This window comes from Camelina sativa, chromosome 7 (genome assembly GCF_000633955.1).
Source record: "Camelina sativa cultivar DH55 chromosome 7, Cs, whole genome shotgun sequence".
NCBI classification, from domain to species: Eukaryota; Viridiplantae; Streptophyta; class Magnoliopsida; order Brassicales; family Brassicaceae; genus Camelina; species Camelina sativa.
In genome coordinates this window covers 3,005,269-3,031,317 of record NC_025691.1, presented here as the reverse complement: position 1 = coordinate 3,031,317, position 26,049 = coordinate 3,005,269, and the positions used below count along the sequence as shown (strand labels likewise).

Below are 26,049 nucleotides of genomic sequence, written 5' to 3'. Positions count from 1 at the left end.
AGGAAAGCAAGCATAGTTGATGCCAAAGTGTAACAAATTTTTAGAATTAATGTTTCTCATCAGATAACCAGAGTAAACCGAGATTGACTTGGTCAAGATTGAATGAGATATGGCATCGTGTGTTCTCCCATATTATTGGAACTGTCTCCCACTCATTGACGTTCTGTATTTTATTTGGTTGGCAGTTAAATACTGAACATCTTTCTTGTGTACTAAGAAACGATTTTTCTTATGGAATGATGAAGAGAAAATTATTGTAACCTGTTCTAAAGTCTTTGAGAAAATTGTTGTAACCTTTCCTAAACTGGGACCTATTCTGAGCATTGTGCAATGCTAGCTCTCAATGTTTACTAGATTCCATTAGAAACCTCTTGTAGACCACCAACAACTTTATATTCATTCAAATTTTGTTGGTTTAATGGTAGGAGAAAAAATAAAAAAAAACAAGAATAGACTTTGAAAAATTCTATAATTCACCGGAAGACTTCAAAATAGCAAAAAGAAAATGGTGTCGCCAAGAGTAAAACTGGCTGAGTGATGTTGCAGATCACTTGCCAGGTCTTACAAAGGAGATTAAGTGAATCGTGGATCTGATTAGGTATATATATAAGTAAAGTTGATTTAAAAGTGTAAAAGTTTAATCCCATCAGATCCAAGAGTCAAAAGAACACACTGCACTTGGAACATAAGAGCACGTAGCCAATTTACCATCTGGTTCGGTAATTTTCCCGAGATCCACTTTTCTGAAGAATCCCTTTTCTCCAATGATGTAAGCGAGTGAGATTCGTTGAATCTTTATTTCCATCAAAAACCACGACGCGGATCTTCTCTCATTGATTTCATCGGAACCCTAGAGAATATCTCTTCTACCAATTCCCTTGGAAGATCCAACATCTTCTCCATTGTTTTTTTCCTCCAAGAACAACTACAGATCGATGTACTTAGAAATTAGGGTTTCTTCTTATCTCGCGTTCTCAGCTGAGGAACGCATATTTAGGTTATGGATATATCTAAATATATACATAAGGTAAGCTTATCAATAAGGTAAGCTTATCAATAAGGTCGTTGTAGTATAGTGGTAAGTATTCCTGCCTGTCACGCGGGTTCGATCTCCGGCAACGGTGTCTTTTTTGTTTTTCAAATGTTTTTTTTCCTCCTTTTTTTTTATAAATTAACTTTCCTTTCAAATTTCCCATAAATCCGCAAATTCGTTCATCTCCCTACATTTCCGATTCAAAACCATTAGAACTACAATGAACGACGGAGATATCCCGCCGTTTCTTGGCCGCAAAAGATTTGAAACTGATGATCGTAAAGAAAGCACATAAGACAAAGGTACATTAACAATTCCGTTTAAGAAAAAATGGCTGGAGGAGGAGGTGGTAGCACTTCTGGAGAAGGCCCTAGAGAGCTCGATCAGACTCCGACATGGGCCGTGTCCACTGTTTGTGGCGTTATCATCTTAATCTCTATCGTTCTAGAGCTCATGATTCACAAAATCGGAGAGGTATATAAAAAAAACAAATCTACCACAAAATATTCAAGATATGTTTTTTATAAATGATGATTCACCCATTGATCGATTGTTTATAGGTCTTCACGGAAAGAAGGAAAAAAGCTTTGTACGAAGCTCTTCAAAAGATCAAGAACGGTACCAAACTCTTTGTATTTTTTTGTTTTGTTTCCGTGCGTTGAAAGTTGTTTAAAACGTTTTGACTATTGTGTTCCTGATTTTGCAGAGCTAATGGTTTTAGGATTCATTTCTCTGTTACTAACATTTGGACAAAACTACATAGCGAGCTTGTGTGTTGCTTCAAGATACGGCCATGCGATGTCCTTTTGTGGTCCGTACGATGGTCCAAGTGGTGACTATAAGAAGCCAAAGACTACCGACCACTTACAGCGCCGTGTTTTAGCCGATGCTTCTCCAGCTGAGTGCAAGAAGGTTTAAAACTTCCTTTTCTTTTTGGCTTAATCAGATAAAATGGTTGAAATTGATGAAGAAAGACTGATTTAAATGTTTGCAGGGTTATGTGCCGCTTATATCACTCAATGCGTTGCATCAAGTGCATATCTTCATATTCTTCTTGGCTGTGTTTCATGTCATTTATAGTGCCATTACCATGATGCTTGGAAGAGCAAAGGTATATATGATGTTTAAATTAAGGTTATTTGCAGTGTGTATGTGCTTGTGAGATTTTGATTGTTTGGGTTGGAGTCATTATAATGCAGATTCGTGGATGGAAAGTATGGGAGGAAGAAGTCATACATGAACACGAAATGATGAATGGTTAGATCATTTGTGGGTTATAGTCTCAGATGCCAATCACATTAATTAAATACAAGAAAATCAAATTTGTTTTTACTTTGATGCATGTAATATACAGACCCTTCAAGATTTAGGCTAACACACGAGACATCATTTGTTCGAGAGCATGTCAATCCTTGGGCCAAAAACAGATTCTCCTTCTACGTTGTAAGATTCTGTTTGTGTGCTTCTTTATTTCCATCTCTTGTTTTCTATCTAGATCTAAATCAAGAGATAACTCTTCCGTTGTTACTTTTTATTGCAGATGTGTTTTTTTCGTCAAATGCTGAGATCTGTCAGAAAATCTGATTATTTGACGATGCGTCATGGGTTCATAAGTGTAAGTTCCTTGAAATCATGCAAAGCCAATCTTTAACTTCTCTCCAAAAACTTGTTTCCAAAATCCTCTGTTACTTAGGTCCATTTGGCACCTGGGATGAAGTTTAATTTCCAAAAATACATCAAAAGGTCATTGGAAGACGACTTTAAGGTAGTCGTGGGAATAAGGTACCTCTTAACACTTGTACTTTCCTACAGTACTAACACTCATTTCTTCATCGTTTTGTAATGCAATTTTACAATAATTCGGTTAATGCAGACCCGAGCTATGGGCCTTTGTAATGCTCTTTCTACTCTTTGATGTTCACGGTTAGTCTTTTTATATCTTGTGTTATAATATCCTGTAACATATCAACGGAGCTTATGAATCTAATTGTTCTTCTATACTATTTTAGGGTGGTATGTTACTGCTGTGATCACCATGATTCCACCAGTTGTAAGTGACTAAATCTATCTTATAATCTCTTTTGCTTCCATAGAAAGAGCAATATAGAGAGAAACCAACTTATTATGTTTGGTTTGAAGTTGACATTAGCTATAGGAACCAAGCTTCAGGCCATCATATCAGACATGGCGTTGGAGATTCAGGAGAGACACGCGGTGATACAAGGGATGCCACTTGTCAATGTCTCTGACCGGCATTTCTGGTTAAGTCGTCCTGCCTTAGTCCTCCATATCATCCACTTCATTCTCTTCCAGGTATAACTAATTAATCTCCGCTTATAAAATGAAAAGATTGAAAAAAGTATGTATTTTTCTATGGTCTAATTAATCAGCTTACTTGATTGTTCAGAATGCCTTTGAGATCACCTACTTCTTCTGGATATGGGTAAACAAATACAACACACACCTCTCTTTACCCATTATGTATGTCTCCTTGTCTCACTCTCCTTCCATTGTTGCAGTATGAGTTCGGGTTACGGTCCTGTTTTCATCACCATTTCGCGCTCATAATCATACGTGTGGCTCTCGGGTGAGTACTAAATTCATCAACAACTTCCCACCTTCTTTCTTAAATTTTGGTTTTCTTGAGCTACAAGAATCTTTCTATTTGTAAAATTACCGGTTTTCTTGAGCTACAAGAATCTTTATTTGAGTTCTTAAAATGTAGGGTGGGAGTACAATTTCTATGCAGTTACATCACTCTTCCTCTTTACGCTCTTGTTACTCAGGTATGTCAAAACTTTTATACTTCATTCTTCATTGTAGACACTCTGGAGATTTTAATTACTTGTTTTTTTTTTTCAGATGGGATCAACGATGAAGCGATCAGTGTTTGATGAGCAAACGTCTAAGGCGTTAAAGAATTGGCATAAGAATGCAAAGAAAAAGAGTGAAACGTCAGGTCAAATGCAGTCTCCAATGCCTAATCTCCGACCTAAAACCGTCGGCGATATAGAGTCTGCAGCTCCGGCCAACATCACGGCTAGTGTTGATGTTAAGGAAGGAGATCAATCTCGTAAACCTGATGACAATTTAAGCGGTCCCTAAACCGGTCAAAGACACTACTTTCACTTAACCGGCTTACTCAAATATAGGTTACAAAAAAAAAGTAAATCAATTGTTTATGTAAGTAAATGTTTGTTGTATGTGTTTTGTTACAATTAGTGCGATTTTGTACCATCTTATCAAAAATGACACACTGCAAAAACATGAGCCATATTAGCTTATCGGCTCCGTTTTGGTAAATGGACAATACCGAAATCACCGACCAAACTGGTTTGGTTCAATTTTACTTCGGTTAAAATCAGCTTTTGTTTGTTCTATTGCACCAGTCAGTTTAAATAAACCCTTGAATTTTAAAAATTACGTCCTAATCTTCACAAGTCACAACGTAACCGTGGTATCGAGTTTGTCGCCGTCGTCACCATTTCGCAGCGGTTGCTACTTTCTTCCCCGTCTACTAGTCATAAGTTGAGCTAAACCGAAGGAGGTTGACATTGCTTTGTTCTTCTAAAAATATTTCTTTCTGCACACAACATGTTCGATCAAATGCCTAAGAGATACCTGTCAAAGTAAAAGTACCGTTCTTTCTCTGGGTATGGTTGCTTACTTGTAAAAAATCTCTTGTTTGATGTATCTATCCGAAATTTTCCCAGTTTTCAGTTTTGCTTTATAGTTTTTGAAGTATTGAAGTATCGAATCGTTCTGAAATATAAGTACATTGTTGAGTAGTTTGAACTATCAATCAGAGATAGCAGTGTTAAGTAATTTGGAGTTGAGTTGAACTTGCACCACTTATGTTGGAATTCTTATGTTCAGGCTGCCCCAAGAGGTGTTGAAATCGATGATCAAAGCTCCTGCCATGAAGGGTAAGTTGTGTTTACTTTTTATAACATTTGTCATGCATTTTTATTTGGAAATGAGTTCGGGCTATTTCAATTAGAATTTTCTAGAACTTACTTAAGAAAAATGGCAATTTTGAAACTTAGGATATGTCATGTGACGTTAGCAGAAGCATATGTGGGATGTAGGAATGAAATTGGCATAGTTTAAGCAAATCATGTCTTGAGAGATTTGAATCACTGTTATTTATCTTTGTTTTTTCTAAAAGATTGCTGAAGTTTCTCACAAATGAACAAGGATGAATTTCAAAGTAGACTTTTTGGGTTTCGTGGGGCTGTATACTTCAGCATTAGGCTATATGTGAGTGGTTTGTCATGCGCTCTAGAAGTACTTTTGTTTTTGAAGGCTGTTCCTTGTGTGATTTACAGCAATAAAGAAGAAAATTGAGAAAGATATTTATGGAGTTGGAAGTATTGGCCTTTTCACTGATTTAGACAGAGAGGTACATAAATGCCTCTGTATCTGTATGTTTTATGATATTTGGATTATCTTTTAGTACCATTTATATTGATTTTGATTCATAATGGTCAGAGTTTAGCAATTAGACAGAAACCTGGATTGGAAGAACACTCTGGTCTAGAACCAACGACTCGGTGAGTACTTTTCCTTTCCATTTCTTTGACACTTTTGTTCCTAGATTATGTTCACCTATTATTTAATACCTGATGATATGAATATTGCATTCCTTACTATCATCCTGTGCAGGGACAAACTATGTTCTATGACAGTTAAAGCAATGCATCCAAGTATCTTTCAAACAGAACTCAACTCGTTCACTCATACTTCCACGTTATTAAAAGAACTGACTCATCATTCACAGCAAAGGAACCTTGTGGCTGGACGTGCAGTTCATGCACAGATCATCAGAACGGGTACATCAACATGCACCCAGCATGCCAATGTCCTTGTCAACTTTTACGCTAAATGCGGACAATTACCCAAAGCTCACTCCATCTTCAACGCTATAATTTGCAAGGATGTTGTGTCCTGGAACAGTCTCATCACTGGATACTCTCAGAACGGTGGTACCTCCAGCTCCCACACTGTTATGCAGCTGTTTCGAAATATGAGAGCGCAAAATATACTGCCAAATGCTTATACCCTTGCCGGGATTTTTAAGGCTGAGTCGAGTCTTCAAAGTTGTACAGTTGGGAGGCAGGCTCACGCGCTTGTGGTCAAAATGTCAAGTTTTGGGGATATATATGTTGACACTTCTTTGGTGGGCATGTACTGTAAAGCGGGCTTAGTCCAAGATGGACTTAAAGTGTTTGCCTTGATGCCTGAAAGAAATACATATACGTGGTCTACTATGGTTTCTGGTTATGCTACAAGAGGACGTGTTGAAGAGGCAGTTAAAGTTTTCAATTTGTTTCTTAGAGAAAAGGAAGACGAAAGTGATAGTGACTATGTCTTCACTGCGGTTCTTAGCTCACTTGCTGAAACCGAATATGTAGGCCTCGGCAGGCAAATCCATTGCATCACAGTTAAAAATGGGTTGCTCGGGTTTGTAGCTTTGAGTAATGCACTTGTTACAATGTATTCAAAGTGCGAGAGCTTGACTGAGGCATGCAAGATGTTTGACTCGTCTAATGAAAGAAACTCGATTACATGGTCTGCAATGGTCACTGGTTATTCTCAGAATGGGGAATCACTTGAAGCAGTAAAGCTTTTCTCGAGAATGTTTTCTGCTGGAATCAAGCCCAGCGAATACACGATTGTTGGGGTTCTTAATGCATGCAGTGACATTTGCTATGTAGAAGAAGGGAAACAACTTCATTCTTTCTTGTTAAAATTGGGATATGAAAAACATTTATTTGCGACTACAGCTTTGGTTGACATGTATGCGAAAGGAGGTTGTCTAGCAGATGCCAGGAAAGGGTTTGATTGTCTACAAGACCGTGATGTCGCTCTTTGGACATCGATTATTAGCGGGTATGTTCAAAACTCAGATAACGAAGAGGCTCTCGTTCTGTACCGTGGAATGAAGACACAAGGTATTATCCCAAACGAACCAACTATGGCAAGCATTCTAAAAGCTTGCTCCTCTCTAGCTACCTTGGAGCTCGGAAAGTAAGTACATGGCCACACAATCAAGCACGGGTTTGGGCTTGAAGTTCCAATTGGAAGCGCACTTTCTACAATGTACTCAAAGTGCGGGGTTTTAGAAGATGGGAACCTTGTCTTTAGAAGAACTCCCAATAAAGATGTTGTGTCTTGGAACGCAATGATCTCAGGCTTGTCCCATAACGGACAAGGAGACGACGCTTTAGAACTGTTTGAGGAGATGTTAGTAGAAGGAACGGAACCAGACGATGTCACTTTCGTGAACATTATATCAGCGTGTAGCCATAAAGGGTTTGTAGAGAGAGGCTGGTCTTATTTCCATATGATGTCTGATCAGTACGGGGTTGATCCAAAAGTAGACCACTATGCTTGTATGGTTGATCTGCTGAGCCGTGCAGGACGGCTCAAAGAGGCAAAAGAGTTCATTGAATCAGCTAGTATCGATCACGGTTTATGCCTTTGGCGGATACTGTTAAGCGCATGTAAGAACCATGGGAATTGTGAGCTAGGAGCTTATGCAGGAGAGAAGCTCATCGCCCTTGGATCTAGAGAATCGTCAACGTATGTGCAATTGTCAGGCATTTACACGGCTTTAGGGCGGATGAGAGACGTGGAACGGATTTGGAAAGTCATGAAGGAAAACGGGGTGAGCAAAGAAGTGGGTTGCAGTTGGATCGAGCTGAAGAATCAGTTCCATGTTTTTGTTGTGGGAGATACAATGCATCCGAGGATTGAAGAGACAAAGGATTTGGTTTGTTTGGTTAGTAGACAGATGCTGGAAGAAGGATTCATACATGTGTTGGATTCTTCTTATGATGAAGAAGGAGCACAATTATGTAATTCTTTTATGGTATAACTATAAATTTTGTTGTATTCTTTTACATTATATAGGCTTTTAATTTTAAGTGTGAAAATGTATCAGTTATAATGTTGTTAATCAAATGAGAAAATTACCTAGTCAAAGACACTCCCAAGTTCTTTGGCTAATTTTGTGCAATTTCTTTGGACAAAGTTATTTTACGTCTTCCATAAGTAATTTACTCTATTTTTTTTTTGTCCAAAGATATTGTCTTCACACAAGAAGGAAAAAAAAAAAAAAAACTAACCTTAAATTCAAGAAATATGTCGAAGAGAGAAGAGAAACAAGAGTTGCCAGTAGAAACAAGTCCATACACCAAGTACGAAGATATAGAAGATTACAAAAAGAATGCTTATGGGACTTCTGGTCACCAAGAGGTTAAGCCAGGCCAAGGCGGCGGCACAACCGACGCACCGACCCTCTCTGGTAGTGGTGCACCCTCCGCCGTAGATTCCGCTAATCAACAAGCTAAGAAGTGAACCACTCATCATTATTCACAAAATTAATCAAATATCAAAACAGAATGTTTCTCTTGCATCTATTTTAATTAATGAACGCTACCATTGCGATTTATTTGACGCTTTGTGATAATTGACTTGTTTTTGTTTTGTCTCCTCTAATCCATGGTTATGATCCAATCTAAGTCTAAGAGATTTTGGCCATCTTACAACATTAACACCCACGTTATATATATTCTCTTTTAAACAACAGAATTTGCTAACGAATTTTATATATAACCAAAATTTGTAAAAAGAACGTTTGGTCAAGAATACTCTCATACGTCATTTCGTGACATATTGTTTAGCACAAGTTGTGGTGATTGATAGCATTAGAAAATATATAAATGTACTTAAAAAAAAGTCAATTCCTTAACAACTATCAATTAACAAACATGTAATTTACTTTGTGTGATAGATTCAACAAGAAGTTTCAAGAATTCACATTGGAAAACTTTACTCTCTCTCAAACCAAACATGTTTCATCAAACGGAGGCGAGGTTTAATGTTAGTCCTCTAATTAAAACTTATAATATTATAGACACAAAAAACATATAAAGAAAGGTGTTAATCTTGAAAGAATCTTTAGAATAATGTACAAAGCTGAGTCATAACAACAAGTGTCTCCCCTAGCTTGCCAACAATGAACAGATCCCTAAGGGATAAGATATTAGCCCCAATATATATGATTTCCACTAGGGTTGGACAAATAAAAATACCAACAATCATCAAATAGAAACATTCAACTACACAATCATCTGTGGAACTACCATAGGTTTTGTTAGTCCTAGACTCTTTAGAGTATCGAAAGTTTCTAATTAATTTTAATCATTACCAATTTTTTAATTTTAATAAAAGTCTAGTAAATGATAATTGCAAAATTACAATATGCTTATTCCATCAGTATGAATGGAATGAATTATGATGTCCAACAACTAACCAGTAACTACCAATTCAATTTTGATACCTCTACCGGTATTGGGTAACGCCCTTCCTAAACCGGAAATAAATAACCCGGTAATGTGAACATAGCCGCAATATTAGCTGCAACGTATGTAATTACGACACGTGGATGGCGGGAATCTATCGCCCATTGGGAAAGACAAAAGGGTGATTGCATGATTTAGATCTTGACCGTTAAGTTTTTTTATCTTAGAGATCTAACGGTTAGGACTGGGTGGCGGTACCACCCGGTCAAATTAATCTGTAGCCGTTGATTTATAGAGACGTGTCGGTAGGATATCTCCGGTTTGACAGATAGACGATCCAAGAGATTACCTGGAATCGCCGGTGACCAACCAAATACCAAACAAACGAGACGAACAAAAAAAGCTTCTCTCTTTCTCTCTCAAAGAAAGCTTTTTGGAAATTGTCTTTCGTCAATTCTCTTCTTTAAACGCCAAAACATTTTTTCTGGGTTTCCGAGAATTTCTTCGAAAAGATCTAACGGGTAACACGAGAATCATCATCTGTGAGAAATCATAAAGCTTTTCTTTTTTTGTTGCTTCTGTAGTTTTGGCTATCTTTCTGAATTCTTTACCTGCTTCAAGATTTTCTTGTTTTTTTTTTCTTCTCATCAATTTGTGAGCTGGGTTTTGTTGAAAGAGGGCTTCTGGTAAATTTTGATTCGGGTTTTGGTTATATTACTACTGGATCATCGATTGCTTGATCTGGACCTGAGAAAAAAAGTTTTTTATTTTTTAAAACCCTTGAAGAAGAGGCTACTTCTATAACAGAGTTGTGTTTGAGAGCTTGATTTGGTGCTTAATTGGAGCTGTAGAATCTTTGGATAGTTGGTTTGGTGGGTTATTGGATTCCTTCACTTTCTTCATTTGTTGAGTCTGCTGGGTACCGTTTTGATCAAATCAAGGATCTGCTGGTTTTAGGGTATTTTAGCAAAATCTGGAATTGATCTATTTGGAAGGAAGGTTTTTTGTAGTTATCAAGGTCTTTGGTGAAGTTTGTTTCTCACAAAGTTTGATCCTTTATAAGTTCTGAGGGCTGTATTGATCTTAGATCTAGTGGGAGTAGAGGAAGTTGTTGGAAAGCAACAGACTTGAAATTTGAATAAGCTATCACGAGAGGAATTGTTGCTGAAGAGACTCTTTTTGGATTGCTGATAGATTTTTATATGATTCAGAGAAGAACTCAGAGCTGAGTATGGATTTTTCACCTTTGTTAACGGTTCTTGAGGGAGATTTCGACAAGGATAATAATGCTTCTTCTGCTACAGAAATTGATGATACTTTAGAGAACTTAGATGATACTAAACAGATAAGTAAACGAAAACCTCCCAGGCACCTCACAAGCACTGCTACTAGGCTGCAGGTTACAGCCAGTACGGTAATTTTTATTAACCCACAATTTCTGTTTTTTTACTTTTTTTTCTTCTTGTTGCAATGGAATTCGAATGATGTGACTTGTTTCTGTTTGTGTGTAGGATCTGGATGTTTGTAATTTGGCTATGAAGTCACTTGATGAAAACTCAGATTTTCTTCCTGTATACCGATCAGGAAGTTGTGCTGAGCAAGGGGCAAAACAGTTCATGGAAGATGATCACGTTTGCATCGATGATCTTGTTGATCATCTTGGTTCAGCTGTTGGATGCTCTTCTCTTGGAGCCTTCTATGGGGTGAGTCATGACCCTGATTCTTCTTTTTTTAAGGGTATTACTTTTAAAAAGTCTATAACATTGTTGATGGTGTCCTTTGGCAGGTGTTTGATGGCCATGGTGGCACAGATGCAGCACACTTTGTTAGAAAGAACATTCTGAGATTCATTGTAGAGGACTCCTCCTTCCCACTATGCGTAAAGAAGGCAATTAAGAGTGCTTTCTTAAAAGCTGATTATGAATTTGCAGATGATTCTTCTCTTGACATCTCTTCTGGGACCACTGCGCTTACAGCTTTTATTTTTGGAAGGTTAGGGCATTTAAATTCGTATTTATGAACTTAGGCAGTTATATATGTTATCACCTGTGAAATCATCGTTACTTATCAGGGTGCATGTGTGTATAAGATAAAGAATAAGGTGGTTTGTGTACTTGCTTACTTTCACCCTTAGTGTAAAGACTTATGTAATGGGCTGTTTTACCATGTTTCTTTGTAGCTTTGATTTGATTTTGAATAGAATTGCTACGTTCTTGATTTGCAGGAGGTTGATAATAGCAAATGCTGGTGATTGTCGAGCAGTACTGGGGAGAAGAGGTAGAGCAATTGAGTTGTCCAAAGATCACAAACCAAACTGCACCGCCGAGAAAGTAAGAATAGAAAAGTTAGGTGGAGTTGTGTATGATGGCTACCTCAACGGGCAACTATCAGTTGCACGTGCCATTGGGGACTGGCACATGAAAGGTCCCAAAGGCTCTGCTTATCCTCTAAGCCCAGAGCCAGAGTTGCAAGAGACGGACCTGAGTGAAGAAGATGAGTTCTTGATAATGGGATGTGACGGTCTGTGGGATGTGATGAGCAGTCAGTGCGCTGTGACAATCGCAAGGAAGGAACTGATGATTCATAATGACCCTGAGAGATGCTCTAGAGAGCTAGTGAGGGAGGCCCTTAAACGAAACACCTGTGACAATTTAACAGTGATTGTTGTGTGCTTCTCTCAGGATCCTCCACAGAGGATAGAGATCCGAATGCAGTCACGGGTGAGGCGGAGCATATCTGCGGAAGGGTTAAACCTACTCAAAGGCGTGCTCGATGGCTACCCGTGAGTAATGGTTGTGTCTTATGTTACTTTTGTGAGACTATTGCCAAGTTAGAGAGTGTTACAGGTTGACATGTTGTGTTCCGAGTATGTTGTGATTAATATTAGTAGTATTGAACATCCATTGAGAGATTTTAGATGGATGCATCATATCCCCATTGTAAATAATTTTTAACTTGTTCCACCAGATTATTCTTTAAAAATATATATCAGAATTTCTTCTTCGCTTGTAGGCTCTCTCTCATATATGTTTCTTGGGATCATCTAGAAACCACACAGTTTGATTCCGGTGTCTAAATTGTTACTAGAAAAGTTGGGCTGAAGCTTAGCTAATATTTACCAAAAATGGTAAACGTGAAAGCCTTTAGTGCTATTGACACCTAATTGACCCAAGAGAAAGTGGGCATTGTCCAGACAACAGGTACGCTTTGCTGGAATCTATACTGTAAAAGTTCAGCAGGAATATGAAACATTTTATGTCTTTATATATATATATCTCAAAAACAGTTTTAATATTCACATAAGAGATTTACTGAGGCTTAGAACATGTCCCAAGAAAATAGATACATCACCAAAAGATAAAGAGCATCAGAAGTGAATCAAATAGCCATTTTTTCCTCTTAGCGTAAATCATGAATATATCGTTTTAGGCGTTACAATTTTGTCAATAGTTTGAATAGTTACAATAATAATCGAAATATTTCTTAATATTGTAGAAAAATTCATGAAAGTTTGTCCCAAAAAAAAATTTATATATGATGAAGATTGGGTTTTCTTCACTATCAAATGGAATATAATTGAATTAAACTGTAGAATGTTAGTTAGAAAAATATAAAGACAAAGAGGAATGGGGTTTTCATATTCTAATATTTAGAAGTTGTCAAAAAGAAAATTAAATGAAATTATTATAAAAAAAAATTTAGAGTTATATTCAAGAAATAAAAGAGCTAACATGTCTATCATAATTATATTTATTAAAAAGTTAGCCAAGCTGCAATTCTTGATAAAAGAAAATATTAGTGTTTCATAGTATATAATTGAGAAGCTTAATTATGAAGTTATTTAAATTCTTAAGCTTCTTTTGAATGAATGTAAGAATTATTGAACCAAAAACCTCTTTGTTACAAAATATGCAAACTTAGATCAAGCTTTCATTTGAAATATTTCTTTAGAAGTTTTAAACAAGAATTATAAAATGTTTAAATCTCTCAAAACAAAGTTGTTAATGCATGTATCTAATAATTCAAATACAAAATGAGAAAACTTATTTGAAGTATTAAAAAAAATCAATGTCAAACATATATTTTTCATGATTTCAACAATTAAAAAAAAACCAAAAATAAATAAAATAAATAAATTAGTAGCACAATTGTTTAAAAAACGGTATACCATAGCGCGGGTATTCATCTAGTGACTATTAATTCGTAGTTTAGAATATCAAAATTGGGCAATTTGTGATGCTTTTTCTTATAAATGCAGCAACTGTTTGCAAATTATATAGTCAATACAAATATATTTTGTCTTACTTATTGTAGCAAACACAATGACTAAAATCAGGATTGGTGTTTTTGCCTTGTTGTGCACACATAAGTTTAAAAGCAGAGAAAGACCGCATCATTGTACAAGCGCAACCCCCATATAGGCAGGCAGGAGGTATTGCACATGGCATTGCGTTTTTGCAATCTGAGTCTTTGTGACATCTTTTGCTTTCTATCGTCGTCATACCTTCAAAATATAAATAATCCAAAAGAAACAAAAAAACAAAATTTCAAGTGTTTAATTTTAGATGATTCTTTTCTATTTAAATCTAACAAAGAAAACAAACTGATATGAAAAACCATTTTTTGTTAAAATTTAGTTTTATAGTATATACTAAAAACCAAAATGAAATTAACATTAGATTTCTTTTGTTCTTATGTTGAATCAACATTAGATTCAAGAAACTATACTTTTCTTATTGTATTCAATTTATTTGCGAAAATTAGGCAAACTAAGAGGGTTCTTATATATTGGATCTGATATTTGAATTTTATATAGGGTTATATTGAACATAATAATAAAATAAAATCTAATTGAATTGAATTGAATTGAATTGAATTAGAGAGATAAGTTAGAGATTTGAGCTGATTCCTTATAGTTGCTGAAAATATATATATATATATATATATATATAAGTTACAGATTTTTAAACATGTAAAAGATATTATTTTTGCTTTTAAGACGTTGAATATTTTTAGTAAAGATAATAAAAACATAATAGGTTTAAATGGATACTCACTTATTACTAATAAGTTATTAGTGTCAGACTCCATTTAATAAATAGGTTTTAATTGAGTTACCCCATTTAAATAAAAATATGGTTAACATTTTAATATATTAAATATTTTTAGTAAATATTATAAAAAAACATAATGGGTTAAATGGATACTCATTTTATTAGCGTCAAACTCCATTTAATAAATAGATTTAATTGAGTTATCCCATATTCCCAATTAAATAAATATGGTTAATATTTTACCAATATTACTTCTTATCATTTTTTTTTGGTGAAACAAAGGGAGTTAGACTCTCATACTTTATTTAAAAACGAAAGAAACTAAATACAAACATGTCGTGGAACGGCATGACCAACAGAGTCCTGCAACGGATGAGCCTCGTTGATCCCTGTCTGTAAAAAACCCACCACTACCTCTGAGTCAACCTCTAGTTCAAGCTGTGTTATTCGTCTCTCCCAAGCCATAGTACACGCCCCATAGTTCTACCATCAGCGCGGAACAGATGCCGATATTTAATGAAAAAACAACCTGCCACTCTCCCATTCCATCACACAGAACTCCTCCTGCTGTCGCCAAGTCCAGCTCCCCTCTCGATGCACCATCCGTGTTCATCTTCCACCACCCTTGTTGTGGAGCTGTCCAACGTATTAGTCTTTCCTCCCTTCTTTGTGATTGTATCCCCTGTTTTTGTGCCCGATTAGCAGATCCTACCTCAACCGCCAGTTCTTTAAGGAACTTCACCCGATCAAGACATTTACCATTAACTCCAAACACATTACCGCACCTCCACTTTCACCCCCACCAAGTAGCCATGCTGAACAGAGTTGACCAAACCAGCCCTCCTGAGCTTTTCTCCACAACCAGATTCACATAAAGCCATTCCAGTAAAGATAAAGAAAAGAACCTTTGTTTCTTCCTTGGTGGCACAAGACGATCCCAAACACCAGACATAGCAGGACAGTCACGCAAGATGTGAAGTATTGTCTCCTCTCCCCCATTACACACTGTGCACAAAGCCGAGTCCGTTAAGTGCCAGCGAAACCGCTCCGAATTTATCATTAGTGCTTGGTGTCCAACTAGCCACAAAAAAATTTTCACCCGTTCTGGTGCCATCACCCCCCAGACTCGATCCCAAAACTTATCCAGTTGATGTCCCTCCATAGTCACACCAATAAGCAAATCATACGCAGATCTTACCGAAAACTGTCCCTTAGCATCCGCAATCCAAGATAAACAGTCTTTCACGCCAGTAAATGTGTCCACCACTACAGCCCCTAACCGCAACCTGATATTCTCGAAAACCCATGGCATTATATTACTGAACAACCAGCCACTCCCTTCGATCCAAAGATCACTTACCAGCTCATCGACCCTGGCCATAGGCACCCCAACCGGACTCAACTCCATAATAGCCTGGTTCATCAACCACTTCTCTCTCCAAAATTGAACTTGACGTCCATCTCCTAACGCACATCCATGTCTCGGCATCACTACTCTCTAATGCCAACCATCACACTACGCCACGTCGAAGACCAAGTACTTTTTGGAGTCAGCCAGTTAACATTATGAGTATCTCCCACCCGATACTTGCTTCTCAGTACCCTAGCCCATAAACTCTCCTGATCATTCAGTAAACGCCATCCTAACTTGGCGAGTAAAGCCGTATTTATATCCTGCATCCTCTTAATGCCATCTGTCCCAGGAGATCATATGCTGGTTACGTTTTTCCAAGGTACTTCCCCAAAGAAAAGATCTTGATACCTTTTCCAACTCATTCAGTAATGACTTAGGTAACGCGATGACACTCATAGTATGGATAGGGATCGCTCCCAGCACTGCCTTGGTTAGAGTAAGACGACCCGCTAAAGTTAAGCATCTTTCTTTCCAACTTGCTAGCTTTGTTGATACACGCTCCAACACTTCCCCAAAAGTTGCTTTATTCAACCTCTTTTGTAAGATAGGCATACCTAAATATTTACCTAGGTCCATCGTGGATTTAATTCCACTCTCAACCGAGGCCTCAGCAAAGAGAATCAAGTCATCAGCAAAGCATATATGTGATAGGGGAGGTCCTCCTTGTGATAAACGAATTGGCTTCCACCGCTTCCCAATAATAGCTCTATCAATCATCTGTCAAAGGCGTTCCAAACACATCACAAACAAATACGGAGACAGTGGATCCCCTTGTCGCAACCCTCTTGAAGGCTTAAAAGACCAGGTCATTTCACCATTCCACAGAATACTCATCGATGGATCCTGAACACACTTCATAATCCACTTGATCCATAGATCCGATAAGCCTGCAGCTATAAGTGTGTCTTCCAAGAAGTCCCATCGTACCCGGTCGTACGCCTTCTCCAAATCGAGTTTGAGCAACATCCAACCCTTACGACCCTTCTTCCTTCTCAAAGAATGGGCCGCTTCCTGGACAATAACAATATTGCCAGTACTTAAGCGACCAGGTATAAAGATCGACTGAGCCGGTCCTATCAATTTAGATATCACCCCCCTTCAACCTCGTCACCATCACCTTAGTCACCATCACATTACATAAGATGATAGGATAAAATTGTGTTATCTTCGCTGGCTTGGCCACCTTAGGTATCAAGCAAACCAAAGCATCATTTAGACCAGGTGGGAACTCTCCTGTTGCAAAGAACTGCAACACCATCTGTACAACCGACTCTCCCACAGTAGTCCAACATTTCTTGTAAAAGATGGGTTGAAAACCATTCGGACCAAGTGCTTTATATTCCATAATATTACTTCTTATCATGGATTACATTTTAGTTTATCTTTTTAAAAAATCATATTTCTTTCTCATGTTCTCTCAACAAACACGAGATCACGACGAATAGCTTTGCACGCGATACTCTAGACCTTCCGATAAACTTTGCACTATTAGTGATTTGAACCAGTGACTCATGATGCCGTATGAAAGCAATACTATAACCACTAAGTACAAGAAATTGTGTTCATTATGACTCGAACCTCATATCTATTGTAGAAATATTAATTAAAAAACTTTTGATCAAACCACTCAACCATGGAAACTTCCACAAATATTTATTTCTTTATTACCAGCAACTTTCATTGTTTACAACCCATTAAAAATTATATGTGCACTTGAGGTGAGGATAAGACTTAGATGTAAATGCAGTTTATAAGTATACATTTTTAAAATGTATGTCTTATGTTATGGAAACTCGAACACACTCATGTGTAACTCTCAATATTTTTGAATAATTTTATATATTTCATACGTAATATAAACAAAAATACTCATGTGTATACTTACATAACATATATATCCAGGCGGTCTATCCGTTGGTCGACTTGACCGATCAGGACGTTGTCCAAGACATATCTTTCTTTTATCTCCAAGTCTTCTTCATCCCTTCTTGCATATTCAGGGTGCTAAAGATTATTTTGCATCCATAAGGCCTGAATCCTAGCTATATGCACTCCATAGACTCTTTAAAGACTACCAAAGGAAGTCGTAAAGAGATTAAGTAGTGGCTTAGAGGATCAAAGCCGTCGGATTACATCAACGGTTAATGCGTTTGATATAACTTGGACGGAGAGGCATATAATGCCATTAATATGCTATTTTCTTCGTTTGTGGATACTAATATTCTTCACGGTTTCATCATCCTCCAAATTTTGTCTATCTCCTTGATGGTTCAGAGATGACGACGTAGAAGACGACATAGTCAATGATAAGTTGGCACCATAATCGCTATTTCTAGATTGAAATTGGCCATATTGATCGAGAAGCATGTCAGGAGCAATAGCTGGAGGTGGCGTCACGATAATGCTAGCATGGGACGTAGCAGTTGATGGATAGATAAGTTGAGTAGAGTTGATACGAATGTTCTCGGGGAAATTAAGCTTGGCCTTGTGACCTCTAAACTCAAATGCAGCTTTATCATAAGCTAAGGCGGCTTCTTCTGCAGTGTCAAACGTCCCAAGCCACACACGAGCTGCCTTGTTCGGGTCACGAATCTCGGCCGCCCATTTTCCCCACGGTCTTTGCCTCACACCTCTGTAGTTTCGTTGTCTCGAGTTACTTTGTTCTGTAAGAAAATGATGAAAACTGTAAGTAGTACTTCACACTTTGGTGGGGGTTAACAGTGAATTAAAGATGGTAGACGTGCATGCATGCCTATGAATGTAACATAAACTATAGGTATAAAAGCATTTCTATAAGATTAATTATTATTAATGTGCGTTTTGAAAATCACATATGATATGATCGTTCTACATCTCCTTCTTTTTATTCCCCTCGTCTACAGGTGAGATCTATACATTAGCCCAAATCAACACTAATTATTTTTTCTCTTAACTGATAATTAACTATGTACTAAACGTATCTCCCTTGATTTCACGATACAAAATAAGTTCGACCATTTTAAAAATTTCCCCCTGTCTAAAACTATGTCTGCCTAGATAGTTATCTCAACCAAAATTGAACTATGAACATTCATAATGATAGATTGAGTTATACTAATACATTGTGGCCATATATTATATTAGATCTCCATTTGATCAAGGGCAGCCATTAAGGGACTACCAATGTAAAAAAATACAAGATTGAATCGTTCCTATGTTTGTGAAAAGAGAATCACCAATGGAAAAGGCAATCACACAACTTACAAGTAAAGCAATAGGAAAATGGATCTGATGAGATTACCTTGAAGAGTATGAGAAGACGATTGACCCATGGATGGTGGGATGGGTTGATCAGTGAGTTCAGAGACAAAAGCAGACACATCAGACTCCGACAAAGTTGAGCAACTACACAACGCTTCTTCTTTCTCTTCTCTATTTCCGGCCATTGATTCTGGTGAAAGAGGTCTCTTCCCACTATGCATTATCCGATGATTATTTTTATTTAATTTTGAAGTCAAAGATGGGTTTGGGTACAAGCCAAAGATACCAGCAAAGATGTCTATTCTCTGCATCTATGTTATATATAGGCGCACACGCATGTATTTGTTGACCAATAATATATAGCTCGTGAGTTTCTATAACCTAGAGGACATTTTGGTCATAATCTCAAAGACAATTCTTCGTAATCATCTCTCTTTGTATTAACAAAAAATGTCACACTATTAACTCAATCTAGTGTGCGTGTGTATACCAAAATTCATGAATTGTTGGATTGATGATCCATACAATTTTATTGAGAATTTGATTTGCTTACATATTAGACTTGCATTTCTGATACGACAAGTGATATAAGAGTTTGTTCGTGTGCTGTAATGCGGTAAATTAATTCAAAGTAATATGTATCTTTTCATTTTAAAATCAACACTATATATATATATATATATATTGTACCGTAAACGTATTATATGAAACATGAACTGATCTCGTCTTTTCAACGTACGTTCAACGTGTTCCATGACGTTCAGTTATGTATTTAGTATTTACTATTAGGCGATACTTATTTTAAGATTAAAATAATTAACTACTGATTATATGGTGGTTTCACATAATAATTTTATTTCCTCTTGAACATTATCCCATATTCAAATTCAAAATTGAAATTATGAAAAATTCTCCTACTAACGTTAACGTGTAAATCATTTACCTAAATGACCATGGTTATCTATGTAGGTAATCAAAGAGTGATCATATATATATCCGTCTAGTGTTTGACTAAAATATATTCGTATTTTGCACAATATATCATATTATTTTAACAAATAGAGTACTGTATAAAACGACATAATCAAATTACGAGTTTTTTTTTGTTAAAGGGTTTGCTCATATTACGTGTGTTTTTAATTCTTAAAATCTATGCTATATTTCATGACCAATAAAAAAAATCAATGGTATTTTGTCTAAATCTATTCCAGTTTGCTAATTATAGTTGATCGTACTTTTGAAAGAAAGAAAAAAAGTATTGTATGTAAAGTTCATGGTTAAATCGGCATGAATATTCAAAATGAAAAGACAAAACATACAGTTTCTATTCGCTGCATTTGCTACATACACTTTCCTTATTTCATCATAAAAAAAAAAAAAGCTGGAACGGAATATGCAATGAATCTCTTATAATATGTGGTCTCTCTGTTTGTGGATTCTATAATAAGCAGTTTGGAGCGATTGATGTATATTTTTTATTGGGTAGAATTAGGTAGAATATTGCCATTACATGCATGATGTCAACAATTTATTTTCCAATTTTATAAACTTGTGGTTGAGGAAAAAAAAAACATAATACTGTACATAACCCAAAAAAAAAAAAAAACATAAACTGAAACATATAAAATAACTTGCTAAATTAATAAAACATTTCACCCAATCTGGAATCTGAAGTATGTGATAAAAATATTGGTTTAAAGACTGAAATGACGTATGTGCTTACATAATAGTAAATGTGGTCAACCTTGAATATTATAGTCAGAGCAAACTTCGCACGAACAAATCAAACTCCAATCTCATACCATACGACCATGCCTCGTAGTCTAAATGATTGCCACAAAAGAATTATTATTGGCCAACTTTGACCTAGTATTATATTGGTTTTTATAGCTCTTACTATATAATTTTTTCTTTCTTTTTCCGATAAATACTTATCCTATGATTGTTTTACAATGGTATTTATTGAATAATATACATACGGTACATTATTGCATTATCTATCATTTACTTAATAAGTTAATATGCCATCTATTTCCAACACATTAATTGTTGTAAAATAAATTCCTTATAGTTTCACGATAGTTCTTTAATATTTAAATAGAGTGATCTGAGGCAGACCGCTTTGATCGGGAACTATTTTGTTTGTTTTAGAGTAACAAACTTGTGCTTGGATTCAATTGGTTTACTTTACGTAGCAAGTTATAGTACTGTACATCTATACAGTTTTTTTTCTTGTCGTCAGTACATATATATACAGTTTGTGAGAGTGGTGTTCGCACATAAACATATTATTGAACAGTCTCTATTGGAACGAATTAGACGTCTGTGAGAGACAATTCATGTCACCTATGAATTGTTATAAATAAATAAAAATTATCTTGTCATTAGCTACAAAATTGTCTACCAAGTTAATATCCATGGCCACGAGAACTGAATGGCGCATACTAGCAACAAGTGGCTACAATAATACCTAAATAGTAAATGCAATAGTCCTGAGTATATGTGCGGCTAAACTAAACATTTCGTGGCTAAAGTCGGTGTAGCTGCCGCTTACATATATCTACGCCCAACCAACAAAACAACCCAATGAGGATTCTCAATCGGCAAATTGACAAATTTGTCCCTACTGCAATGCTCATGTTGGTCATCTCTCTTGCAAGCTCCTCTTCTTTTCTTTTTTTTTTTTTTTTTTTTTTTTTTTTNAGCTAATAGCAAATTAACATAAAAAAAAAAGAAAAAAAAACAAAACTTATTGAACACATACATACAGTATTTGCATGTTTAAAAAGAAAACGAGCTGTATTGGGTTATGTTGTGGGCTTAGCTAAGCCCATCATCTGTATTGAATATCTCTTACCTTATTGAAATAAAATTGTGATTAAAAACACCCAACCACATTAAAATCTTAACACTCATTCACCGCAAACAGAGATAACTGGCACCCCAAGTCTAAATGGAAAGTTGCAGCTTCACAAATCCGATGCAGAGTCGAAAATAAATAAATTAATTAAAAAGTACATTTACATAAATCAGTGAAACTAAAATATAAATCCTTTTTCTTTTTCTCGTTAACAAATGAATTTCCTTTTTGAAACAGGAAATACCTGAAAAGTTATTATATAAACTCTTGACGTACGTCTTGTTACTTCTGGAAGAGAGAATCAAACGTGAATGATGCAAAATCCACAACGAACACCACAAGACCTTCAATCTTCGGCAATGAAGATGGCTCCTCCCTCTGCTGCATCGAATACTCAATACTTGCTCTACGGCAGTTCATCGGAAACCTCTAAAGAGAATTTGGTCTCCACGACTCTCTGTTTGTCGTCTTCTGAAAGGACTCCTCCCTCTGCTGCATCGAATACTCAATACTTGCTCTACGGCAATGCATCGGAAAACCCTAAAGAGAGTTTGGTCTCCACGACTCTCTGTTTGTCTTCTTGTGAAAGGACTCCTCCCTCTGCTGCATCGAATACTCAATACTTGCTCTACGGCAATGCATCGGAAAACCCTAAAGAGAGTTTGGTCTCCACGACTCTCTGTTTGTCTTCTTGTGAAAGGACTCCTCCCTCTGCTGCATCGAATACTCAATACTTGCTCTACGGCAATGCATCGGAAAACCCTAAAGAGAGTTTGGTCTCCACGACTCTCTGTTTGTCTTCTTGTGAAAGGACTCCTCCCTCTGCTGCATCGAATACTCAATACCTGCTTAACGGCAATTCATCGGAAAACCCTAAAGAGAGTTCGGTCTCCACGATTCTCTGTTTGTCTTCTCGTGAAGATCCTAAGAAGAGGAAGATGAACCCTGATGATCGCAAGGTTTCTTGCACACCAAGCGACAACAAACAAGAAAGCAAGATTAAGCGAATGAGGAACCTCACGAATGAAGAAAGGGAAAAAGACGAATGGTACGGTGTTTCAACAGAACTAAAACTCTTCAAATATCCCTGGATCATCAAGAAGGTACTCACCACTAGCGATCTTGGCCAGCTTAGCCGTCTTCTTCTTCATACTGCCCCCATTGAGGACCACATCATCAAATATCTCAACGAGGATGACCAAAATATGGTACAAGAAGGGTTAGGAATCACGGTCGATGTGTATGACCACGACACTGATTCTACATACCGGCTGCTTCTAAAGAGATGGACCAAGTTGAATAGTTATGTTTTAAACGGAGGATGGCCTATGTATTTTGTCCGTAGAAGAGGTTTGAGAAAAGGAGATGAAATTGGACTATTTTGGGATCGTTTCGCTTCGAGGCTCCACTTTCGTGTGCTTTCTCGTGCACCTACATAAGTTTTTGTAGATCAGAAGAACCCTAAACTAGTAACTAGCTAGCTATATTGGAGCAATGAGTGGAGAAAGAGAGATCGAGAGAGAGATTCTTCCTTTTTTTTTAGGCTTTTCAAGTTTAGCATTTTTTTTTTTTACTTTTTTTAGCCATCAAAAATATTATTTCAAATTTAAATATATAAAATCAAGATATGCAAGAAATACAATTTTAGTTCAATGTAACTAATCATTTTCAATTAATTTTCTTTCTAGAACTGAAAATCCAAACGAATCAGAACTTTGTTTAAAGCAATTTCCACGTGTCAACATAATCTATATTATATTGCCATAAATACTATTACATACATTATACTTTTTAGTCAAAACAATCTTTAGGAAACATAATAGATGTATACTATTTTTTGAGTACTCAACATGGCTATATAAACATAGTTTGCAATGACAAAATTCTGTAAAATAAAACTTCACAAACTATTACCATATAAAAGCGATGATCGCTTCCTTATAAACGCATCGATCGCATATTCCTCGGGTAGGTTCGCCTTTCAGCCATTGTTTTTTTGTTCGTGAGTTCTACCATAATATTTTGTTTTTGGTTGAGAAGTTCAGAGTTGTATGCATTAGCAAAATTTCATATTCAAATATTTGATAAAAAGTATGAGTTTCATAAAGAATTACAGATCTAGATACTAAACTGATGACCAAAAGTTTAGTATATCTAGATCTGAAAACAACTATTCAAATTTGGATTCGTCATAAACATTAGTATCCAGATTTGTAAGAAATAGTTTAAAATGATAATTGAATTAAATAATCTAAAATTTTACCGTATAAATCATTTCAAATTTTATTTTTTCATCAACATTTTTAACCATAGTATTAGGGGTTATTCTAAAATTACCACACAGTTATCAGACTTGGACGTAATTTTAGATTATTTCTTATTGGTCTGAAATATTTTTGTTTAGCAAAGATTTAAAATTCTTTGAAAATGTATATTACGCTTCTCAGATTCCATTATAAATTTTATACATATATATATATATATATATATATATATATACTGTGATTTAAAAAAGAGTTTTGACTACATTACATCCTTTGGTCAGGTTTTTCACTTTTCGCCGATCATGGATATGGCTCCCATTTCAGCGGCAAATACTCATGGCAAGAATTTGGTCACCCTGGATCTGTTTCCGTGCGAGCCACATGATCCCATGGTTGTTTGTGGACCAACAGGCAATAAGCAACCCGAAGAAAAAACAAACCTGGTGTGGATGAGGTTTATGACGGATGAAGAAATAAAAGAGGAGGAGCGGCACAATGTCTCAACAAACCTAACTCTCTACACCGATCCATGGACCATCAAGAAGGAAATGACCAAAACAAGTCTTGGCTATCTCAACCGTCTTTTCCTAAACGGAAGCACTGTACGTAGCGACATTCTGAGATATCTCTCTATCTCTGATCAAAGGGTACTCGAAGACGGCTTTGGATTATCACTCGAGGTGTATGATGACGACACTTCTACTATGCACAACGTGGTTCTTATGAAATGGCCCGACTATCCAAGCTATATTCTCCTCAATGGATCGCATAAGGATTTTGTGGTGAGAAGAGCTTTGAAGGCAGGCGATGTGGTTGGAATGTATTGGGATCCTTATGGTTTCAAGCTTCATTTTTGTGTGCTTTCCCGTGCACCAATACGAGCTAGCTCAGGTTCCGTAGCAATTGGTTCAACATCATTTGCTCCTCGTCTTGCAAGTCCATAGGAGCTCGCTAGCTATGGAGGCTGTGTCTGCAGAGAGATTCGTATTTTCTTATTGTAATGGTCAAACAAAGTGATGTGGTTTTATCTGGTTTTTACATGGTTTATGTTGAATAAAGAATAAATGCTTTTATGTCTAAGAATAAGGAATGAAACTATAATAATTTGTTACAGCGTCTTCGCAAAGTCATTGATTGCCACATAACCAAAAAAACTGAATGGTCTCTTGCTTGCTTAGCATATCGTCTTGATAGATTTACTAGTTCTCAAGCATCAGTTTTCAATTTAAAACACAAAGAGAAGATATAAATGTGAAAAAAATAAAAATAATAATAATAACGAGAATCGAACATACTTTTCTTGAACAAAAACCCAGTACTAAATATAAAAAACGTCACTCCAGTTTCAACTTTCCCACTTGCTACTTGTTTCCTTCACTATCAAACTACGAATCATAAAGATGAAACATGCGACTAACATCATAATTATCCCAAAAGGGTAACACGTCACTGGGAAATTTAAGAACAAATCCAGAGGAGCCTAGCGACTCAATTTATATAGACAGTGTCACTATGTCTTGGGGGTCTATCAGGAACCGTACCAGGTTTGAATCTGGATGCTTCATGCCTCGCCAGCTCAGGAGGCACCGAACTGTTGCTCTGAACAAGCATCTGCTTCAGATCATAGAAGACCTCGGTATCATGAAGAGTCAAGAACGAAGTCGCAACACCACTCTTCCCAGCACGCCCTGTACGTCCGATACGATGTGTATACATCTCTATATGTTTAGGCATGTCGTAGTTTATGACGTGAGCCACATCGGGAATATCGATTCCACGTCCAACAACATCTGTTGCAACAAGAACGTTGTATCTCTTTGCCCTGAAACCTTCTAAGCTGATTTCTCTCTGCTCTTGTGATTTCCCACCATGTAA

General features: G+C 36.5%; 7 protein-coding genes and 1 pseudogene across 9 annotated transcripts in view; 6 read left to right on the top strand and 2 right to left on the bottom strand.

Annotated features, from left to right (window-relative positions):
- On the top strand, positions 1,297-4,164 carry LOC104700077 (MLO-like protein 5). Its single transcript, XM_010415526.1, has 15 exons — positions 1,297-1,507; positions 1,594-1,651; positions 1,740-1,945; positions 2,028-2,144; positions 2,233-2,290; positions 2,388-2,476; positions 2,574-2,648; positions 2,727-2,815; positions 2,907-2,956; positions 3,043-3,083; positions 3,173-3,346; positions 3,441-3,476; positions 3,553-3,620; positions 3,759-3,819; positions 3,896-4,164. Exons 1-15 carry the CDS (start codon positions 1,364-1,366, stop codon positions 4,136-4,138), a joined length of 1,509 nt encoding a protein of 502 aa, XP_010413828.1. The 5' UTR covers positions 1,297-1,363; the 3' UTR covers positions 4,139-4,164.
- On the top strand, positions 4,644-7,919 carry LOC104700078 (annotated as a pseudogene).
- Positions 8,139-8,526, top strand: LOC104700076. The gene has a single exon (XM_010415525.1). The coding sequence runs from the start codon at positions 8,180-8,182 to the stop codon at positions 8,393-8,395; it is 216 nt and encodes a 71-aa protein (XP_010413827.1). The 5' UTR covers positions 8,139-8,179; the 3' UTR covers positions 8,396-8,526.
- Positions 9,715-12,346, top strand: LOC104700075 (probable protein phosphatase 2C 27). The gene is made up of 4 exons (XM_010415523.2): positions 9,715-10,756; positions 10,854-11,045; positions 11,129-11,334; positions 11,567-12,346. The coding sequence occupies exons 1-4, from the start codon at positions 10,574-10,576 to the stop codon at positions 12,126-12,128; spliced, it is 1,143 nt and encodes a 380-aa protein (XP_010413825.1). The 5' UTR covers positions 9,715-10,573; the 3' UTR covers positions 12,129-12,346.
- LOC104700074 (ethylene-responsive transcription factor ERF112-like) lies at positions 13,574-19,325 on the bottom strand. Of its 2 annotated transcripts, XR_753512.1 has the most exons (3): positions 19,091-19,325; positions 17,696-18,473; positions 13,574-13,846 (listed from the first exon to the last, which is right to left on the bottom strand). XR_753512.1 is itself a non-coding variant. In XM_010415522.2 (2 exons), exons 1-2 carry the CDS (start codon positions 19,269-19,271, stop codon positions 18,004-18,006), a joined length of 651 nt encoding a protein of 216 aa, XP_010413824.1. In that variant the 5' UTR covers positions 19,272-19,325; the 3' UTR covers positions 17,265-18,003. The 2 variants fall into 2 exon arrangements, 1 of the variants encoding a protein (XP_010413824.1); XM_010415522.2 differs by lacking the exon at positions 13,574-13,846 and having other exon boundaries at positions 17,265-18,473.
- Positions 22,270-23,349, top strand: LOC104704225 (B3 domain-containing protein At2g33720-like). The gene has a single exon (XM_010420346.1). It carries the CDS (start codon positions 22,270-22,272, stop codon positions 23,347-23,349), a length of 1,080 nt encoding a protein of 359 aa, XP_010418648.1.
- Positions 24,477-25,118, top strand: LOC104700072 (B3 domain-containing protein At2g33720-like). The gene has a single exon (XM_019226973.1). The coding sequence runs from the start codon at positions 24,477-24,479 to the stop codon at positions 25,116-25,118; it is 642 nt and encodes a 213-aa protein (XP_019082518.1).
- The window catches only part of LOC104700071 (DEAD-box ATP-dependent RNA helicase 21), a 3,612-nt gene continuing 2,987 nt past the window's right edge, over positions 25,425-26,049 (bottom strand). Inside the window, exon 2 of one of the 2 annotated variants that reach the window (XM_010415520.2) lies at positions 25,425-25,630. Coding sequence is in view for 1 of the 2 variants with exons in the window: in XM_019227409.1 (XP_019082954.1) it covers positions 25,663-26,045 (383 nt within the window). In the remaining variant the exon portion in view is untranslated. Of the gene's footprint in view, positions 26,046-26,049 lie in introns of both variants that reach the window. The other variant, XM_019227409.1, reaches the window with a different exon arrangement.

Coding starts and splice junctions, on each gene's coding strand:
- LOC104700075 (XM_010415523.2), top strand. CDS start 10,574: ATGGATTTTTCACCTTTGTTAACGGTTCTTGAGGGAGATTTCGACAAG. Junction 11,046..11,128: donor CTCTTGGAGCCTTCTATGGG/GTGAGTCATGAC, acceptor GTCCTTTGGCAG/GTGTTTGATGGCCATGGTGG. Junction 11,335..11,566: donor ACAGCTTTTATTTTTGGAAG/GTTAGGGCATTT, acceptor CTTGATTTGCAG/GAGGTTGATAATAGCAAATG.
- LOC104700072 (XM_019226973.1), top strand. CDS start 24,477: ATGGATATGGCTCCCATTTCAGCGGCAAATACTCATGGCAAGAATTTG.
- LOC104700074 (XM_010415522.2), bottom strand. CDS start 19,271: ATGCATAGTGGGAAGAGACCTCTTTCACCAGAATCAATGGCCGGAAAT. Junction 18,474..19,090: donor GTCTTCTCATACTCTTCAAG/GTAATCTCATCA, acceptor ATTTTCTTACAG/AACAAAGTAACTCGAGACAA.
- LOC104700076 (XM_010415525.1), top strand. CDS start 8,180: ATGTCGAAGAGAGAAGAGAAACAAGAGTTGCCAGTAGAAACAAGTCCA.
- LOC104700077 (XM_010415526.1), top strand. CDS start 1,364: ATGGCTGGAGGAGGAGGTGGTAGCACTTCTGGAGAAGGCCCTAGAGAG. Junction 2,291..2,387: donor TGAACACGAAATGATGAATG/GTTAGATCATTT, acceptor TGTAATATACAG/ACCCTTCAAGATTTAGGCTA. Junction 2,649..2,726: donor TGCGTCATGGGTTCATAAGT/GTAAGTTCCTTG, acceptor TCTGTTACTTAG/GTCCATTTGGCACCTGGGAT.
- LOC104704225 (XM_010420346.1), top strand. CDS start 22,270: ATGAAGATGGCTCCTCCCTCTGCTGCATCGAATACTCAATACTTGCTC.